The 21,805-nt window shown below is 42.7% G+C and overlaps 1 protein-coding gene across 5 annotated transcripts in view; it reads right to left on the bottom strand.

Moving 5' to 3' along the window:
- Window positions 1-20,767, bottom strand: part of PIEZO1 (piezo type mechanosensitive ion channel component 1) — a 279,916-nt gene extending 259,149 nt beyond the window's left edge. For 2 of the 5 annotated variants that reach the window (XM_056526056.1, XM_056526057.1), the window contains exon 1: window positions 8,411-9,381. In XM_056526056.1, coding sequence (XP_056382031.1) covers window positions 8,411-8,474 — 64 coding nt within the window. In that variant the 5' untranslated portion in view covers window positions 8,475-9,381. Of the gene's footprint in view, window positions 1-8,410; window positions 9,384-20,629 lie in introns of those variants that run through there. The other 3 variants (XM_056526058.1, XM_056526060.1, XM_056526061.1) reach the window with 3 other exon arrangements.
- Window positions 20,768-21,805: the final 1,038 nt, after the last annotated feature.

Here is a 21,805-nt window from a genome sequence, read left to right as displayed (position 1 = left end):
CCTCCCAGGAACACAGCTTAGATGCCGCTTCATGTGAGGCTGAGTGATGTCCCTGTGTGCTGCCTCTCTCTCTCTCCCCCCCCCTCCCCCCTTAGGGTGCGTTCACACGGAGTAATTCAAGAGGAATTTACTCGAGTAATTCTTCTTGAATTCTCCGCTCCAAATTAATGCACATCTCCTCTGCCCATTGACTTTAATGTTTTTTCCGCTGTCCTGTTCACACTGCGGAAATTCTGCTAGCAGAATTTCGACACTGAATTCCGTTCCGCTTGAAGAAAGAACATGTTCATTCTTCAAGAGGAATCCGCTAGCAGAAATCAATTGAAGTCAATCCGCACATCCCGCACATCGCAGCTGCGGATCCGCTGACAAATACGCCCATGTGAACGCACCCTTAAGGGTACATTCACACATACAGGATCTATTGTATATTTTTGCTGCATATTTTGTGCAGCTGATTTTGCAACCCATTAGCTTCAATAGGTAGCAAAATCAGCTGCAGAAAATATACAGCAGATCTTGTATGTGTGAACATACCCTAAGGGCTCCTTCACACAGATGGATTCACAGCGTATTTTGATGTGAATAACCGCACGCATGCTCAGTATACTCGCACACATCGCGGACGCTCCCCCTGCTCCCTAAGCTAGGCTGAGAGCAGCCACGATATGTGTGAGTATACTGTGCATGCATGCGGTGACTCTCACATCAAAGCGTGTATGCTCATAATGGCGGATTGCTACTATGAGCAGGCACAGATAGAGGCACCCTGTAGGGTCCATTGCCGGCGGATGTGCATGTGCTAGTCAGTTAGGGAAGTGGAATGCTGAAGGGGCCCTACCTGGCTCAGTGCCGTCAGATTCACTCTCCAAGAATATAGGCAGCTTGTATAAATAGAACACCAATAACACTGATCAATGCAGTGCTATAGTACAGCATTGTTCAGTGTTTGCAAACAAAAGGTTTCATGTGACAGTTCCATATAAGAACTTAACCTCTTAAGGACCAGGGTTTTTTCGTTTTTCTTCATTTTCGTTTTTTCCTCCTTACCTTTAAAAAAATCGTAACTCTCTCAATTTTGCACCTAAAAATCCACATTATGGCTTATTTTTTGCGCCACCAATTCTACTTTGTAATGACATTAGTCATTTTACCCAAAAATCTACGGTAAAAAGTAAAAAACTAAAAAAAAAAACATTGTGAGACAAAATAGAGAAAAAAAAACGCAATTTTGTAACCTTTGGAGGCTTCCGTTTCTACACAGTACATTTTTCGGTAAAAATGACACCTTATCTTTATTCTGTCGGTCCATACGATTAAAATGATACCCTACTTATATAGGTTTGATTTTGTCGGACTTCTGGAAAAAAAATCATAACTACATGCAGGAAAATTAAAGATAATGGCCCAGATTTATCAACCTGTGTGAGAGAAAAAACAGAGTGATTTTTTCACAGCAACCAATCACAATTCAGTTAACAAGCTCTGGTATAGTGAAAGCTGAGCTGTGATTGGTTGCTGTGGGAAAATCAAATTTTTTCTCTAACACAGTTTGATAAATCTGGGCCAATGTGTCATTTTTGTGTAGTAACAAACCTCTCCAAAATTTGAAAACTGTGCTGTTTTTAAAAGAAAATTTTACCCACAAATATTGTTATTTGCTTTCGCCATAAATTTTATGGTAAAATAAGTGATGCAATGACAAACTACCTAGCTAGTTAATTGGATACTTATATACCAGGCTACCTAATTACAAACCTACTTACATACCTACCTGGCTACCTACCTACCCGCCCATTTACTGTGCAGGAGGGGATTATAAAACAGTTTGGGACCTATAGAAGGGGAGATTGCATTTTTACAGTGCCCTCCCCTCCTCCACACAGAGTGTAACATGTTTGTCTTACATATGTTTTGACTTGAAGAAGCCGACATGGCGGTCTGATGCGGACAGAGAAGAAAATGAAAAAGGACGTCACTGATCAGGGTCCGGGGGGCCCTGAGTGTTGTCAGTCTTCCCCTGCTGTGTACCATACTGTGAAATCTAGGCCAGCTAAGAGCTGAAGTAGATTTTAAGAATAATTCATGCATTTTTTTTAGCATTAAAGTAATCCATCAGACCAAGGGTAGCCACGCCTCTCTGCAACAAACTTTGCGCAAACTGGTAAAAAGTTAAAAAGTTTTCGCACAAAATGAGGCTTGTATTTGTGAATTCTTCCCTAGGTGGTTGTTTTTTGTTGTAGATGCTTTCCACAATTATAAACATCATGGCAAGATGTGACAAAACATGCCACAAGAATGTAAAGATACCCCAAGGGTAAATTCAGACATGGTTTTCGATTACATGCAGATCTTGCTGTGAAATTGCAGCAGATTTGGAGAGACTTGTGATATACTGTATAAAAGTATCTCACATAAGTGAGTACACCCTTCACATTATGTACACATTTTATTATATCTTTTCAATTGACAACACTGAAGAAATGACATTTTGCTACAAAGTAGAGAGTGCACAACCTGTATAACAGGGTCAATGTTGTGTCCCCTCGAAATAACTCAAAAGCACAGTTATGCAGTTATGTTGTCTAAACATTTGGAACAAAAGAGAGTACACCCCTAGGTGGAAATGTCCAAATTGGGCTCAAAGTGACAATATTATGTGTGGCCACCATTATTTTCCAGCACTGCCTTAACCCCTTAAAGGACCAAGACAATTTTCACCTTAAGGACCAGAGCATTTTTTGCACATCTGACCACTGACACTTTAAACATTAATAACTCTGGGATGCTTTTACCTTTCATTCCGATTACGAGAGTTTTTTCGTTAAGTATTCTACTTTAACATAGTGGTAAATTTTTGTCAATACTTGCATCATTTCTTGGTGAAAAATTCAAAAATTTCATGAAAAATTTGAAAATGTTGCATTTTTCTAACTTTGAAGCTCTCTGCTTGTAAGGAAAATGGACATAATCAAATAAGTTATATATTGATTCACATATACAATATGTCTACTATGTAGACCCAGTTGTTGAATTTTTACAAGGGATAAAAAGGAGAAAAAGCCCCCCCCCCCCCCAAAATGTGTAACCCAATCTCTCTAGAGTAAGGACATACCTCACATGTGAATGTAAAGTGTTCTATGGGTGCACTAGAAGGTTCAGAAGCGAAGGAGAGACAATGGTATTTTCGAGAGTGAATTTTGCTGAAATGGCTTTTGGGGGGGCATGTCGCATTTAGGAAGCCCTTATGGTGCCATTACAAGCAAAAAATAAATAAAACACATGGCACACTATTTTGGGAACTACACCCCTCATGGCACGTAACAATGGGTACAATGAGCCTTTAAACACCCCACAGGTGTTTGACTACTTTTCGGTAAAGTCGAATGTGGAAATAAAAAATTCATTAAAATGCATTTTTTTCCCCAAATTTACAAATTTTACAAGAGTTAAAAAGTTGTCAAGTTGTAACCCCATTTCTTCTGAGTGTGGGAATACCCCATGTGTGGACGTAAAGTGCTTCTGTGAGCACACTACAATGCTCAGAAGAGAAGGAGCCACATTTGGCTTTTTGAAAGCAAATTTTGCTGAAATTGGTTTTGGGGGACGTGTCAGAACAACAACAAAAAAAAAAAAGCCACACTGCATGCTATTTGGGAAAAAACACCCCTCAGGGAACGTAACAAGGGGTACAGTGAGCCTTTACACCCCACAGGTGTTTGACAAATTTCCGCTAAATTTGGACGTAAAAATGAAAAAAAAAAACATTTTTCACAAAAATGCTGGTGCTACCTCAAATTTTTCATTTTCACAAGGGGTAATAGGAGAAAAAGCCTCCCAAAATTTGTAACCTCATTTCTTCTGAGTATGGAAATACCTCATATGTGAATGTAAAGTGCTCTGCGGGCAAACTACAATGCTCAGAATAGAAGGAGCGCCATTGGGCTTTTGGAGAGAGAATTTGTTTGGAATGGAAGTCAGGGGCCATGTGCGTTTACAAAGCCCCCATGGTGCCAGAACAGTGACTGTTTTGCAACAGCTGGAGGCTCCATTTTGGAAACAGTGTCGTACCAGATGTTTTTCATTTTTATTGGGGGGGGGGGGTGTAACTTTAGGGTATATGTAATGTTTTACTTTTTATTTTGTGTTAGTGTAGTGTAGCGTTTTTAGGGTACATTCACATGGGCGGGGGTGTACAGCGAGTTTGAGTTGCAGCGGAAATTTTGCTGCATCTCAAACTTGCAGCGAATGACTCACTGTAAACCCCTGCCCGTATGAATGTACCCTGTACATTCACATGGGGGGGGGGCAAACCTCCAGCTGTTGAAAAACTACATCTCCCAGCATGTACGGGCTATCAGTAGTTTGCAACAGCTGGAGGCAAACTGGTTGCAAAATATTGAGTTTGTTACCTAACTCAGTGTTTTACAACGTGTGCCTTCAGCTGTTACAAAAGCTACAACTCTCAGCATGCACTGACAGTTGACTGCCCTTTGGCTGCCCATGCATGCTGGGGGTTGTAGTTATGCAACAGCTAGAGGCCTTCGGCAATCTCCGGCTCTGCCATAGCGATGTATTGAGGGGGCGTGTCAGCCGCCGCTTTGTGCAGGTGTCGACACCCGCTATCTGGCCGGAGAGCCTGGCCCCCGTACAGAGAGATCGCAGGGGTACCCAGCGGTCGGACCCCCTGCGATCTCAAACTTATCCCCTATCCTTAGGATAGGGGATAAGTTTTTCACCACTGGACTACCCCTTTAACTCCTAAGTTGCTGAAGCAGATGGCCCTGTTCTCAGGAGCACAACACTTGTAATGTTAACAAAGTGACTCCTAGGGTGTTAAAGCAGAGGTGTATGACAGTCCTTATGTCAAGCTCTCAGATGATCCTCATGATAATGAAGTGAGTTTTACCAACAGTTCAATTACCCCCAGGCCAATTATTGTTATTTTATGGATTACTGCTTCAATTCAAGCCTTTGCCTGCACAGTGATGCATCAGCTAGGACATACATTCCATAGTTGTGAGGGAGCCATTACATGCGGAAATCACTACTCACAAGTTTATGTTCAAGGCAGAGGGCTTAGCACCTCTATAGAATGACACAAAACATAATACAAAAGCACTACAATCGTAAAAGGCTACTTAAAGGCACAAACACTTTTGAGAAAATTCATATGTCCGGGTGAACTTGTCATAAAATTTACTGCAATTGATGGTACAACTGATGACAATGTCCCTGATTTATCAAACTGTATGAGAGAAAAATTGGAATGATTTCCCCACCGCAACCAATCACAGCTCAGCTTTCACATTACCAGAGCTCATTAACTGAGCTGTGATTGGTTGCTGGGGTAAAATCACTCCACTTTTTCTCTCACACATTTTGATAAATCTCCCCCAATGTGCGTCAGTTTGTTAACGATCTGGCATCGATTATTTCTGAACACCGGATGGGGAAATATCACCGGCATGTCCTACTTGAGATGCCGGATGAATGTGAACTGTCCTGTTCAAATGAATGGGATCAGTTCTATCACCAGTTCTCTCAAATGTTTTTTTTTTTTATATAACAACGCCGGAGGAAAATGCCACCGAACATATGTGAAAGGGACCTAAGAAAAATGCAGCAGAAAACAAACAAACGTTTTCTACAACTTACAAATAGATTGTTTTGAAAGGTGTAAAGTAGAGATGAGCGAAGTTACAGTGATTCAATTCGTCACGAACCTCGCGGCTCGGCGGTTGCTGACTTTAGCCTGCATAAATTAGTTCAGCTTTCAGGTGCTCCGGTGAGAGACTCTCTTCTAGGACTGTATCTACCTTTTCCAGCCCACTGGAGAGCCTGAAAGCTGAACTAATTTATGCAAGATAAAGTCAGCAACTGCCGAGCCGCGAGGTTCGTGACGAATCGAATCACTAACTTCGCTCATCTCTATTTGTGACAAATCGAATCACTGTAACTTCGCTCATCTCTTTTCGTGACGAAACGAATCACTAACTTCGCTCATCTCTTTTCCTGACGAATCGAATCACTGTAACTTCGCTCATCTCTATTTGTGACGAATTGAATCACTGTAACTTCGCTCATCTCTAGACTGTCTAGAAAAAGAGTGGAGTAGCTGATCTATATAAATAATGAGCAGCGTTTGTGCCTTGTTCACATAGTAAAATAGTAAAAAAAAATCTGCAGATTTACTTATAAGAAAGTGTTCTACTGTTGTACCATCCACTAGTGCACACAAGGGAAAAATTACCTAAGTCAACGCAAATTAAAACTACTGTCAAAACAAAATTGGCTGTAACGTCATCAGGATACGAATTTGCTGTCCATAACTTTTAGTACAAAATATTGGTGTAAATTAAGCTTTCAAAAAAAAATAAAAAATAAAATAAAAAGGCAGCATAAAGGAAAAGTATTTAACATAAATAGCAAGATCACACCACATGCTACTGTTCTGGTTCGGCACAGTTTCTCCCTGTGTGGTCTAGTTTACCGTATACTTTAGGACAGCATTAAAAATGTGTCCCCAGGTGACTCCTTATTACCACGATCCCTATATGATCCTATATTACCCACATGGAGCAAAGGGGTCTTATTTTCAAAGCTTGTGCAGGTGAACAGTGAAGCAGCTGCTCACAGCAACCAATCATATTCCAGCTTTCCTTTTCCAAAGCCCTTTTATTAAGTTAAACTCTTATTAGTTGCTATGGGCAACTGTTCACCATCACAAGCTTTGATAAATCTCCCCTCTCCGAAACTTTCTGGTATCACCATTAGAGATGAGCGAACTTACAGTAAATTCGATTCGTCACAAACTTCTCGGCTCGGCAGTTGATGACTTTCCCTGCATAAATTAGTTCAGCTTTCAGGTGCTCCCGTGGGCTGGAAAAGGTGGATACAGTCCTAGGAGACTCTTTCCTAGGACTGTATCCACCTTTTCCAGCCCACGGGAGCACCTGAAGGCTGAACTAATTTACGCAGGATAAGACATCAACTGCCGAGCCGAGAAGTTCGTGACTAATCAAATTTACTGTAAGTTCGCTCATCTCTAATCACCATACCACAGTATTTCCCAACCAGGGTGCCTCCATGCTGGGAAATGTAGTTTTGCAACAGCTGAAGGCACCCTGGTTGGGAAACACCGCCTTCCCAATGAAAAGTTTTTTCATTGACAACTATGGCGCACCCATGACAGCACTCATATCAGATGCCGGAAGACATTTTACGAGGTTATGAGTGTATGTCTAGAAACCATGTAAGGTCTACCTAAGGTTCCAACATGTGGCTCTCCACTGGCAACCACTTCCCTCCACATGTTCTTTCAGCCAGAGGCTGTGCGGTATAGATGTATGGATTGCAAGAACTACACATCCCAGCAAATATTGGCATCAAAATTGCTGATGGACCATCTTGGTCCACTACATACATCAAACCATAAGTCTGCCATTCATGGACAGAACAAGAAGGTAGCATCATAGCTGACACTATACAGCAGTGTTTTCCAACCAGTGTGCCTCCAGCTGTTGTGAAACTACATCTCCAAGTATGCCCGACAGCCGACAGCTGTCCAGACATACAAGGTACATCCAGGGTTGTATTTTACAACTAACATTGACCTGGACAATCACTCCTAAATGACAATTGTATTACTGTACATTGGATTGGATTACTGTACAATAGATAAGGGGGTCCTAAAAGCTAGGTAAATCAAACAAAAAAAAAATAAAAAAAAGCTAAATAGTAAATTAAACCAATTTCTATGCCACTTATCTAATATACAGTGTATGGTAAATGAGCGTGGGCATGTGCCATGTACAGATAAAATGACAGTTTGCTTAAAGCATCATGGTAAAGTAATAGGCCAGTGTTTCCCCAACTAGGGTGCCTCCAGCTGTTGTAAAACTACATCTCCAAGTATGCCCGACAGCCAACAGCTGTCCAGACATACAAGGTACATCCAGGGTTGTATTTTACAACTAACATTGACCTGGACAATCACTCCTAAATGACAATTGGATTACTGTACATTCCTACACATGTGCCTCACAAAATAGTTAAGGGGTACTAAAAGCTAGGTAAATCAAACACTTTCTTAAACAAAAGCTAAATAGTAAATTAAACCAATTTCTATGCCACTTATCTAATATACAGTGTATGGTAAACGAGCGTGGGCATGTGCCATGTACAGATAAAATGACAGCTTGCATAAAGCATCATGGTAAAGTAATAGGTCAGTTTTTCCCACCTAGGGTGCCTCCAGCTGTTGCAAAACTACATCTCCCAGCATGCCCGGACAGCCTTCGGCTGTCCGGGCATGCTGGGAGTTGTAGTTTTGCAACAGCTGGAGGCACCCTGGTTGGGAAACACTATAATAGGCAATGAAGACATTGACACAAGAAGGTTAGGTCACCTGCTAGGAGAGATAGAGGCAGTAGGACCCAGAATAAGGCTCCACACAGGACCTGGAGCTCCATGTCCACACGTCAAGCAGTAAATAGAAGGATGGAGTGTAGTCCCACGTGGAGGATAAGTACAGGGAAGGCTGGGCCGCTATCAGGCCATGTGTCACTCAGGACCAAGTCCCCATCTATCTGCTGGTGCCCAGGGCAGCCTGTGTGGCACTCGTCCTCATTGAGTGAGGGGGCAGGTCAGCTGCAGGACACCTCCAGTGCAGGACACCTCCTCCTCCTCCTCCTCCTCAGAGCTGATGAAGATCCTCCAAGCAGTTGTGTAACTTTACTGACGAGTCTTGTCCCAGTCACTCAAGTTATTCAGCATGAGCTCAGCAGCATGGGGGCTCCCCCCTCTCCTCATAACAACTCCTCACAGGTCTCACTTACTCACTGCCTTTATACAAGTCCAGTCCCCTCCCTTAGCATTTCCTACCTAAACTCTCCCCTACTTCCTTTCAAATAAAACCAAAGGCAACACCCACATAATAGTCCCAGCCCTGCAGGGTGAGGGGTGCAGGACCCCCCTGTGCCAGCCACAACTTACAGCAGTCAGGACACAGGCTCTGCCCCACTCCCCACCCTCTGCTCTCATCACACACAGTGTGGAATTACCGAAGTCTGCTGCCAGCATGTGTTTTACACTGGCTGAGGGTAAGGAGGGTGTCTGCAAACAAGTGCCAAAGGGGGCATCCCACTAACTGGCATCCTCCACCTTCAGTGTACTCCCTGATATTGATAATGTATCTGTGCCACCTGCTGTGCGTTCTCCCCAAGTCCAGGCTCCATTGCTTTTCCCCTAGGACTCGTCAGTTTGTCAGACGTGGCTCCGCAGAGTGCCCAAGCATGCAGTGCCACCAGTATACCTGGCATCCAGCTGCTGCCTGTGCCCTCACCTCTTGCGTCACTGGCAGTGTGCAGCTCTTGGCTCCCGCTGAGCTGTTTGTTTTTTTATCTTTCACTTTTTTTTGTCATTCCATGACCCCAAAAAAATATGCAAAAAAGGTTTGCAAGCAGCGCCCTCTAGTGTCCTTTTATTTCTATTTCAGCCTGCTGCAATAGGACAGAATTGGTGAGTGTGCGGCCATGATAACAATATCTAGGGAAGCCTTATTGCAAATTTGCCAAATTTGTTTAACGTAAATGGCGGGATAAGGGCAAGTTCACACTATATCAGTGCTCCCATTAGTCGTCATCTGTCATCATCCCACCGAAAGCGTATACTGTTAACAGGAGCCGCAGACCCCATTGATTTCTATCATGAAAAGAGTCAACTAGCGACTCTATTCAGGACATCTGCGCTATTTTCAATGGACTCAAAAACGCGGGCCGCAGAGCTTTTTAAATAGCAAATATGTCCTGAACGAAGTTACTAGGTGACCCAGTACGGCCATAGAAAGCAATGGGTCTGTGCTAATCCTGTTCACAGTATACGTAGGTATCCCATTTTAAGAGGGTTGCCGATGGATACGACTAATGGCAGCAGTAGCGTTGTGTGAACCCAGCCATAACCACAGCGCATGCATTAAATGGATCCATAGACGCCCCCATATACCCAGGAGAAGCCAAAAGTATGTCATATTGGTCTCCATTTGGAAGGAATTCAGAGGGGTCTCCTGAATGGAATATCTCAGACCCCATTGAGTTTCCCCCTGGTGTATGCATCCAATAGACACTGCTAATGCAGCGTGAAATCACCCAAAACAACAACAAAACCCTTATAATTAATTTACATTATTTTGTAATTATACTATTTATCAAACTATTTACACCTGATTTGTTGAGTTAAAAAGTAAAAAAAAAAATTGGAAACAGATTTGTGTCAAGTAGACACGACAGCGAAGCCACATAGATTTATTAAAGGAGTATTATTAGTGAATTCAAAGTTATCCCTTATCCAAAGGATAGGGCATATGTATATAGATCACGGGGTCCGGCCGCTGGTACCCCCTTGACCTCCTGCACGTGCCAACCCCGCATGAAGCGGCAGCCGACACACACCCTCCAACAGAGGATCTATAACGTATCCTCAATCCTTTAGATAGGGGATAAGTTTTATTTCACTGGAGTACTCCTTGAAGGCTACTTTCACACTGTCAGTATGACACGCATTGTAACGGCCGTCGGGGAATAGGGGGAGAAAAAGTACTGCAAGCACCGTATTTTTCTCCAGCTACAAAATAACGGAGCCTGATGGACCCCATTGACTATAATGGGATCCATCGAGACCCGTTGTTGCCTTTTGTGCCCTGTCCAGATAACAGCCGTTAAGGTAAAAAAAAAAAAAATTAACGTCCGTTCTCGATGGGGCACAGCGGTAGTGTGAAAGTAGCCTAAGCGGTATGCCAGTGATCTGACCTACAGTGGGGCAAAAAAGTATTTATAGTCAGCCACCAATTGTGCAAGTTCTCCCACCTAAAAAATGAGGGGCCTATAATTTTCATCATAGGTATACCTCAACTATGAGAGACATACTGAGAAAAAAAAAACATAAAATCACAATGTATAATTTTTAAAGAATTTGCAAATTATGGTGGAAGATAAGTATTTGGTCAATAACAAAAGTTAATCTCAATACCTTGTAATATACCCTTTGTTGCCAATGATAGAGGTCAAACGTTTTCTGTAAGTGTTCACAAGGTTTTCACACACTGTTGCTGGTATTTTGGCCCATTCCTCCATGCAGATCTCCTCTAGAGCAGTGATGTTTTGGGGCTGTCGCTGGGCAACACGGACTTTCAACTCCCTTCAAAGGTTTTCTATGGGGTTGAGATGTGCAGACTGGCTAGGCAACTCCAGGACCTAGAATTGCTTCTTACGAAGCCACTCCTTCATCCCGGGCGGTGTGTTTGGGATCATTGTCATGCTGAAATACCCAGCCAAGTTTCATCTTCAATGCCCTTGCTGATGGAAGGAGGTTTTCACTCAAAATCTCACGATACATGGCCCCATTCATTCTTTCCTTTACACGGATCAGTCGTCCTGGTCCCTTGGCAGAAAAACATCCCCAAAGAATGATGTTTCCACCCCTATGCTTCACAGTAGGTATGGTGTTCTTTGGATGCAGCTCAGCATTCTTTCTCCTCCAAACACGACAAGTTAAGTTTTTACCAAAAAGTTCTACTTTGGTTTCATCTGACCATATGACATTCTGTTAATCCTCTTCATCCAAATGCTCTCTAGCAAACTTCAGATGGGCCCGGACATGTACTGGCTTCAGCAGGGGGACACGTCTGGAACTGCATGATTTGAGTCCCTGGCGGCGTAGAGTGTTACTGATGGTAGCCTTTGTTACTTTGGTGCCAGATCTCTGCAGGTCATTCACTAGATCCCCCTCCAATTGGTTCTGGGATTTTTCCTCACCGTTCTTGTGATAATTTTGACACCACAGGGTGAGATCTTGAGTGGAGCCCCAGATGGAAGGAGATTATCAGTGGTCTTGCATGTCTTCCATTTTCTAATAATTGCTCCCACAGTTGATTTCTTCACATCAAGCTGATTGCCTATTGCAGATTCAGTCTTCCCAGCCTGGTGCACGGCTACAATTTTGTTTTTGGTGTCCTTCGACAGCTCTTTGGTGTTTGGCAGTATAGGAAGATCACGTCAAAGATGTACAGAAGGAACAGGTTGTGGACGGCCTTGGATGTCTTGGTGAACAGTTTAAACTCAATTCATTGGGTAATGGGTAGCAAACGAAGAGACTGGCAGACAAGAGAAGCAGTGGGATAAGGGAGGTGAGAAATGGAATCATCGATCAACAGAGTTGAGGATGGATTGGAGGGGAAAAATAGGGTTTGATCTAAGGCCACAAAGGGGAGTGTTGCAGTAGTCCAAGCAAGAGACGATAAGCGCATATTCAAATAGTTAAGTTGAGTCAAAGTTGAGGAATGAGCGGATGTTTTTAAAGTGAAGACAGCAGGAGGTGGTGGGGCTCTGGATGTGTGGGTTGAAAGACAGCGCAGAATCAACAGTGACCCCAAGGCAATAGTGAGACGAGGGAAAGATAATGAATTCTGTTTTCTCCATATTAAATTTGAGAAAGCAGAAGAAGCAAGAAGATATAGCTGATTTGAATGCCATTAATGGGATGCTATACTCTGTCTCAGGCCAAGAGTATAAAGGGTGGCGCAGCCCAGGGACTGGTTTGAGTGGCATTGGGGCTGCTCTGCCAATTGGGTCGTTCCCGCCGTGGGCACTGGTGTAGGGGCGGTGGTGGTCACCACTCAGTGCTGCGTTATTTTATGCTAGGGACCCACTACTTACAGGTGGCCATGACGTGGTTAGTGGGCCTGCACTTCATCATAAAGTACACTAACAACCTGTTAGTTTAATAAATTTTGCTGAGAAGCATTAGATGTGCGACCATGTCTGTTTTTTCTCAAGTTGGAAGCAGAAGATTTAGCTGATTTGAATGCCATTAATGGGATGCTATACTCTGTCTCAGGCCAAGAGAATAGAGGGAAAATAGTAGGGGCCATAGGACATAGCCTTGGGGGACTCAACAGTAAAAGGGTGAGGTGGAAATGTGGCAAAAGAGCATGCCCCTTTGGATTTTCACAATGCAATGTCAGATTTTCCTAACTTGGAATAACCTGACAAAAACTAGTCTGTTTTAGCTTAGTAAATCAGGGCCATTAAATTTTAGAGAATGAGTCTGATTATGGATGCTCCCACCGCTGGGCCTCCCCTACCCCTCCACAACATGCTCTGTTTAATCTTCATATGAATCACCAGAGGCAGCGCTGTACCTGTATCTCTGGTGGCTCCCATAAAGAATGAACGAAACAGGAGTGCTCCATTTTGATGAAAGACTAGGGTCCCCGTTCTTGAGATTGCAAGGGGTTTAGATCAGACATTTAGCCCCTATACTGTGAATAGGGTATAAGTTGTTACTGTAGGACAATTTAAAAAAAATTAAAAACAATAGTGTAAAACAATAAAACATGTAATTCTCACCAGTCAACCGCTGCTCCTATTCCAATTCTTCCCTGGTACATCCTGGTCCCTCTCGACATGGACGTGTGACTGCTGCAGCTTATCAAGATGTGTAGGGATAAATCTGAGAGAAAGCTGTGGGCGTCTGATGAGAAGAGTGACCAGAGCCTTATACAAGCATACAAGTTCTTTTAAACCTTAAAAGAACTTTATTGCACTCATAGGAGCAGATTTATCAAAACCAGTGCAGAGGAAAAGTTGCCCATAGCAACCAATCTGATTGCCTCTTTCATTTTTAACAAGGCCTCTGCAAAATGAAAGAAGCGATCTGATTGGTTGCTATGGGCAACTGGGCAACTTTTCCTCTGGACAGGTTTTGATAAATCTCTCCCATAGTGTGTGTGTGTAAAATATAGCTTTGTCTACTCTGGTACCATTTAGGAAAATTTTATATGTGATAAATACATTTATGGAATGGCTGTTTATATTAAAATCTTGGCTTTTAATTAACACAACAAATTGTATAAAACAGCATTTATTGGATGACTGTGCTCAAATTTTAAAGGCACAGAACATAAAAGACCCCATGATGCTACATGGACAATACTTGTTCTGTGGCTGTGCCCCTTTTCTGTCCCTCCGCACAGAACAATCAGATGAGAGGCACAAGGACTGTCAGGAGGCTGGCATTCGCTCAAACCAACTAAAACAATGAATGGCTGTGAGTGGAGAATCTAGGGAATCAGAGCACAAGATCACGCACTAATGAAATAGTAGTATACATTACTGCTGTTTTATCGGCTGTCCATGAACTAAATACCATTTGTAACTTGCTTTTGCCATATAATGTGTCTAAATGATCCATTTTAACTCCACTATATGACATATACTCAATTCATAAGATTAATTCTAATGAAGTAAAGCTACTGTGCTAAAATAAAAAATATACTATACAATCCAACAGATATGGGAAACAAAAATAAATGTAATGAATGTTTCATAGTCCCAATGCAGACCATGCAGCTTAACACTGTATTAAATCTTTTAGCCCAAAGCTTGCAATACACAGTTATCAACCATCTATGGCAGGGGTCGGCAACCTGCTGCTCTTTTACACCTTTGCCGCGGCTCCGTCACCCTCATTCCGGGACAATGCAGTGTCCCGGAATGATCTGAGCCCGTGAGCCACCGTCACGGCATTGTCGGTTTTACTTACCTGCCCTGGTGCCATCGGAGCGGAGTCTCTTCTTCCGGGGCCGCGCAGATCCTCACTGTCATGTGACAATGTAACGTCACATGACAGTGACGTCGCCGGCCTGCGCCTCAGTCGAGGAGCGCCGCCGGGAGAGGAAGACAGCACGCGAGGAGCTGGTGAGTATGTAAAGTACATTACTCACTTGACAGCGGGGAGTTAACCCCTCACCCAGCGGCAGCGTTAATGCTGCCGCGGGGTGAGGGGTTAACGCTACCGCTGCCATGGGGTGAGGGGTTAAGTTACCCCTCACCCCACGGCAGCGGTAGCGTTAACCCCTCACCCCGCGGCAGCATTAACCCCCTTCTCCCCAGTGCATTAACCCCCCTTTCCCCAGCCCACCCCAGGCCTGGGCCCAAAAAAAAGCCCACCCCAGGCCTGGGGTGGGCCTTTTTTTTGGGCCCAGGCCTGGGGTGGGCTTTTTTGGGGGCCCAGGCCTGGGGTGGGCTGGGGAAAGGGGGGTTAATGCCCCCCCCCCAAAAAAAGCCCACCCCAGGCCTGGGCCCCCAAAAAAAGCCCACCCCAGGTCTGGGCCCCCCAAAAAAGCCCACCCCAGGCCTGGGCCCCAAAAAAAAGCCCACTCCAGGCCTGGGCCCCAAAAAAGCCCACCCCAGGCCTGGGCCCCAAAAAAGCCCACCCCAGGCCTGGGCCCAAAAAAAGCCCACCCAAGGCCTGGGCCTAAAAAAAAAACACCCCAGGCCTGGGCCCAAAAAAAGCCCACCCCAGGCCTGGGCCCAAAAATATATTTTACATTGTTAAGTGAAAGTCCTTTTTTTCTTCAGATTGACAGCTGACTGCACGATCCTGTATATATAGCCTTAAGGTAAGAAACAATATATACAGTGTTATATTTGTTTTAAATGTCGCAATGGTTTTGCGGCTCCCAGTTTTTTTTTTCTTCGAAAACGGGCTCTTTTTGTCTTTAAGGTTGCAGACCCCTGATCTACGGGATCATTTATATGAACGGTCCCACCAGCAACATGCCAGACTAAACTGGCAGAGCACTGGGGGAGATTTATCAATACCTGTCCAAATAAGGCCCCTTTTACACTACCGTCATGTTCCTGCAAAACCTCCTGTCATGAACTCCCGTCACAAAGCCCATAAAACGTCCGGCAAATCATCACATTCATTTCAAAGGGATTTTTTGACCATCCTTCATGATCAGTTATGTCACGTTATGATTAACATCTGTTATTTTTGATGAGGCAAATAATGGTGCATGCACAACATTTTTGTCCCGTCAAAAATAACGGTAGTATAACGGACGTTAAAATTTTAACATTGAAGTCTATGGGTGACGGATGTTCACAATTGACATCCGTTAGTGCCTTTTATTTTCTGGCACCAGTTGATTAAAAAAAAAAAAAGTAAATTTCCATCGGAGTACCTCTTTAAGGATCAGGCCAATTTTCATTTTTGTGTTTTTGCCTCCTCTGGTTTTAAAATCCATAACTCTTTTATTTGTTCACCTACAGACCCATATGAGGGCTTGTTTTTTGCTATAATTACCTCTTTCATTTTACCACAAGATGTACCATTAAACAAAAAAATGTATATTTGCTGGCAGAAATTTATAAGAAAACTGCAATTTTGATACTTTGGGGGGGGGGGTTGGTTTTTTACACAGTGCGCTTTGTGGTAAAAATGAAACATCTTTATTCTGTACATCAATGAAATTAAACAGTTTTTCTATTATTGTACTACTTTTAAAAAATGCTAACTTTGTTTTAACAAAATTCATATGCATAAAATTGTCCTTTTCTGACCCTAGAACTTTTTTATTTTTCTGTATATGAGGGCTCATTTTTTTGTGACGAGATCTGTAGTTTTCATCTGTACGATTTTTGCTTTGATATGACTTTTTGATCGCTTTTAAAACATTTTTTTATATATGATGTGATTAAAAATCAGTATTTTTAATCACATCATGTGATTAAAAAACTTAAGTCCCCAAGTTGCTGAGAGGCCCTTAGCAACCAATCAGAGCGCTTCTTTAATTTTTAACACTTTTTAAGTCCCCAAGTTGCTGAGTTGTCCATAGCAACCAATCACAGCACAGGTTTTGATAAATCTCCCCCATGGTCTCCGGTACTGCGCACAATACCCCAAGTGACATCATACCAGTGCTCTGTACAGGGACATGAGTACTTCCCTCTTTCTACTGCCAATACCTCAACCTATGCTCCCAAGTATTCTGCTAGCATTTCCTGCTGCTTTATGACATTGTTTGTAGATTTTGCTCGGGAATGCATTGCCGTCTATGACACAATGCATTTCCAATTAGCACCGGCCGGATTATTCAAATGTGCGGAATGTCCACCAGTGTTTTCCTGGTGTACTGTCCGCACAATTTCCGCCGTGTGAACCCAGCCTAAGCCCTTGCGGGCAGGGCCCTCTCTCCCTCTATATCAGTCTGTCATTTACTCTGTCACCCTGAAACCAAGGGGCCTATAATAATAATTACAAAAATAATACTAATAAAAATCCACAAAATATAGTCATATGCAAGATATTATTCTAGGCAGTAATACCAATGATGATGTTATATCTAACATCTTACATGGAAAACCCCTACTAATAAGTCAGAATTAAATTCTAAGGTTGTCTAGTTTCAAGGTTCATACATCAAGGTTGTCTAGTGTCCATAATAAAAAACATCCAATAGGATTCCCTATTAAATAGCTTACATTTTAAGTTGCCTCCACTCACATTTTTATTTACTTTTTCTATACCCTTGAGGAAATAAAACCTGCATGTAACTGCTGATTACTTTATATGGCTTTAGTTTAAAAAAATAAAAATAAAAAAAAACTGTTGTCATTGCAAAATGTTTTTTTATTTTGTCATTTTAGAATACTTAATAACTTTATAACAAAAGCAACAAGGACAAATGGCTGGTGAAAATTCCATTTCCCCAAAATAAGGTAAATTATCTCCCTTGCTGGTATTATTCATTATAGAAGTGCAAATTTACGCCGTGTGTGTGCTGACGCATTAATATAATAACATGGCTGCAGAACAGAATATTACACCTTCAGAACTAAAGGATCTTCATATAAGGTTACTGTGTCGTGTATGCCATCTGGAACAGAGAAATACATTTGTTTTCAATCGGATGTCGGATTCTTTCCACATTGGTATATACACATTTCAATGTATATACAGTTGTGTTTGGTATTTTTATTAAGTGCAACTGGATGACATAGCATCACTGCCACTGTCTTACTGTGGAGGGGAGTGTAAAAGAGAAGTTTTTCTGCCTTTTCTATAAGCCAAACAAAGCATTCTTATCAATGTGGGATGTCATCAGACACATGGGCCCCCTTCACTTCATTCGGGGAAATCTGTCAACTGGTAAGAGGGGGGAAGACCCTATAGGGATATACACAAGGCCAGTTTTAGACCAATAAAATGAAAAGTGGGGCCTTAAATGCTGAAATATCATACCAGCAACACAATCAGATACTATATACTATAGTTGCAGTCACTGCAAAAAGACAACTATTACCAAAAATAAAACTACTACTATTACAAATCAAGAAATACTACCAATTACTACTAAATAGTGACAAATGTCACAACACTGTCACTGAAAAAACACCACTATGCAAAGACCAATATTGCCCCCAGACAGTAACCACATAGTGGTACATAACAGTTAATTTATATCCATTAACAGGAGGCATCTTCTCTGATTGGAATTGTTCCCTCTTTCCATCCCCTACATCCACAAAGATGGACAACTTGACTTTACAGAATTTGCTGCATAAACATTTTATGCGTAAAAGCAGATTCCCCAAGTAGGTTGGTCCCCCTGGTAGACAGGTATGTCCAACAAGTAGGAGGTTAAAGGGGTTGTCCAGTGACAATAAACTTATCCCCAGATCGTGGGAGGGAGGTAGGGTGGTGTTCAACACACTCTCCTTCACTTCAATGGGAGTGCCGAATATACCAAAGTACAACACTCGAGCATCCGACTCTCTGATCTCTGAAATAATAGGGGCCTTTTGGCTAAGATCAGGTGTAGTATCTGTTCTTATCAGTTTCATGCCGGTGGTCTCCACAGCACCGGTTTGGGGCTAGTGGGGATGGGTGCTGCATGGAGGGGACAGGTGTACCGAGGCGTTCCGGGGTTGGTTCTGAGGAATAAACTCGACGTGACCGGTTTCCCTCCGGGTCTCGCCATGAGGCCGAGAGGGTCTAGAGCCAAGGTACTTTAGTGGTGAGCCCGAGGTGCCGAAACTCACTGGGAGTATTGGATCACTGAGTGGAAACACGGGCACTATGATCACTTCACCTTGTGGCACTCACCTCTTGATTCCCGGCCTTCTGGCTAGGGTCAGAGAAATGTTTTATAGATCCGGCCGGATGTCCGGGCAGTATACCTGTACACATTCACTAATTTCTTTCCTTTTGTCACTGTGTCACTTTTTGCATGTTGTGTGTTCACAGGATTGTTAGGATCTGGTAGCCCTTCTGGGTGTCCCTCCTAGCGGTGTAGGGGAGGTGTGTGTGGCCATCAGGTTACTCACCTCCATGCAAAAACCCCAGGTACTCCTGCATGGGCAGGGTACCGACCGTTTACGGCTCTGCAGGCAGATACCTTGGCTAACGCAAAGGGGGATGCTAGGAGCATCTGTGGTCCCTTAGTAGCTTCGGCAAAAAGGGACATCGAACCTGGAACCTTGCAGGTACCTTTTGGTCTGGAGGCGAGGTTTGTTGGGGCGCCTCTCTCCTGCCAGAGAAGGGCTTGCGATAGACCGCATCCTTTGTGCACATTTATTTAGTGTAACATGTTTGCATTTTTTCATGCACTTTGGTGGATTCGAGAGAAAGTTCCTCGGCTCTTAGAATAAAAAAAAGTTATCCCACGGGAGGGGATATTTTTTTTACAACTTTGTCTATCGCACATGATATAGAAAAAAAAAACTTTACCTCATACAGGTGAAACCTGTATTGTGCAAAAGTTCATTTATTTCAGTAATGCAACTCGTCTGCAGAAGGAAGCATGAAGTGCTCCAAAATTTCCTGGTAGACTGATGCGCTCACCCTGGACTTAATGAAGCACAGTGGACCAACATCAGCAGATGACATGGCTCCCCAAATCATAGTAATTGTGGGGGCTTTGGGGTTTTTATGAGCTGTAAGCCATAATCATCACAATTATGACAAATCAAAGCTTGAACTATCTTGCTTTGCATGTAATGAGTCTCTCTCATATATTAGTTTCACCTTTTAAGTTGTATTACTGAAAGAAATGATATTTTGCACGATATTCAGATTTTTTGAGTTTCACCTGTATGTCTCATCAGTGCTGTAGTCACTTGTAAGTTCTGCAGTTATAAAGGGTGAAACAACAGCTTCCAGCATACTCTTACCAATGCTAGGTTATACTGGAAGCTTAAGTTTCACATGGTAAAAACTTCTTTAGTGCTTATCTCTACTTGGCAATTGGTGTATCTGATTATTATAGTAGAAATAAATTTCCTTGGCATGCAAGGAGTCTGTATTGCCTAGTAACAAACCTGTTGTTAAATATTATCTTAATACCACCCCTGCTTTTAACTGCATAACAGACCTTCAGTTTAAATCAGCACTCAATTCCCTGGGGATCAAGTGCAGGTTTCGCGGATAGTGAAATATGGTGGCAATGCTTGAAAAAAGGTTCTATGGAGCAACTGAAGCATTGCAGGTGAAAAATCTAGTATACTGAGACCAATGAGAAATATTATCACCATACATTTTACCATCATACTGTTATTGACCAAATCCTGTATACTGAGAAAAATATTACAAATAACAGTATACAAGGAACAGAAAATACAGCCACACCAGGAACACTACCATCACAGAATGACTAATACCTATAATATAATATATAAAATATAATATAACCTAATATCTATAGACCAAGATTCCCCCCAAACAATGATCATATACAGGTAGACACCAACACTGAAAAGGATCTGAAGACCAGATAATTGCTTACAGTTACATCCAGTGAATGTCAAGTGACGTCTTCTCCAAGTTAATCACACCTGACGTCTTCTTCAAATGAATCACAAGTGACGTCTCCTTTGTTCAGAGTCTTCACTTTTACTTTTCTTCTTCATCCGTCCTGGGCATCATGAAAACTTCTCCCGGCCAAGACTTGTAACTGCAGAATCTACCAGATAAACATTTTAGGCTCCTCACTCCTATACAAACTTCTTATCATTATACAATTGATGCCTCACATAGTAATAATGCCTCCATATAGTTGTTGGGCCTCCTCTGTGCCCTCATATAGCACTTAGGCCCAGTCTGTCCCCACATGTAGTAGGTAAGGCCCCCTTTTTGCTCCTATATAGTAGTTAGGCCCCCTCTATGCTTGCATGTTGCAGTTGGGCTCTTTCTGTGCCCACATATGGCAGTTAGGCCCCCGTTCCCTTATATTAGCTAGGCAGGTAAGAAGGCTGCTCCATATTACCTAGATAGATCCCCCTTTATATAAAGAAGATAGGTAGATAAGAGGGCAACCTTCCCTCCCTCCATCTATAACTCCCCCCCTAATGCTAGCTAGGTAAATCTATCCCCCTCTTTACAGTAGGTATGTAGGCTTCTTCTCCTCTCCCCCTCCCCCCCTTTCCACCCTTCATGTCAGTAGGTAGATTTCCCCTCTTTAGATATGGCAGGCAGGTAAGTTGGCTGGCTGGCTTGCCTACTACTCACCCCCCCCTCCCCGTCCATATTAGCACTATTTGTATATAGAAAATAAAAATAAACAGCAACTTAACTTCCACCGTACCCACAAAGAGCCGTTTTGTCCATCACAGTAACGTCAGCATCATAGCACAGGCGGCGTGCTCTATAGGCATCTATAGGTTCAGATGCTACTACTTTCAAATTCCAGACCTTTTCTGTCAAAGCCCTGAAACCTCTATATATGGCGGTTACACACCATGAAAGTGGCTCTGTAACAAACGGACATTAACCCCTCAGATGCCATTATCAATACTGATCAAAGCATCTGCGGCGGTTACAGTGGATAATCTGAACAGACAGCACTGATCAGTATCTGCAATCTAATGCTTGTAAAAAATAGTAAAAAAAAAAAAAAAATTAAAAAGTTTTAATAAATGTGGGTAAGCCCCTCAACATATTTGGTATCGCTGCGTGCGGAAAT

This window comes from Hyla sarda, chromosome 6 (assembly GCF_029499605.1).
Source record: "Hyla sarda isolate aHylSar1 chromosome 6, aHylSar1.hap1, whole genome shotgun sequence".
NCBI classification, from domain to species: Eukaryota; Metazoa; Chordata; class Amphibia; order Anura; family Hylidae; genus Hyla; species Hyla sarda.
The sequence above is the reverse complement of the archived record's forward strand: the minus strand, read 5'-3'. Positions and strand labels throughout refer to the sequence as shown.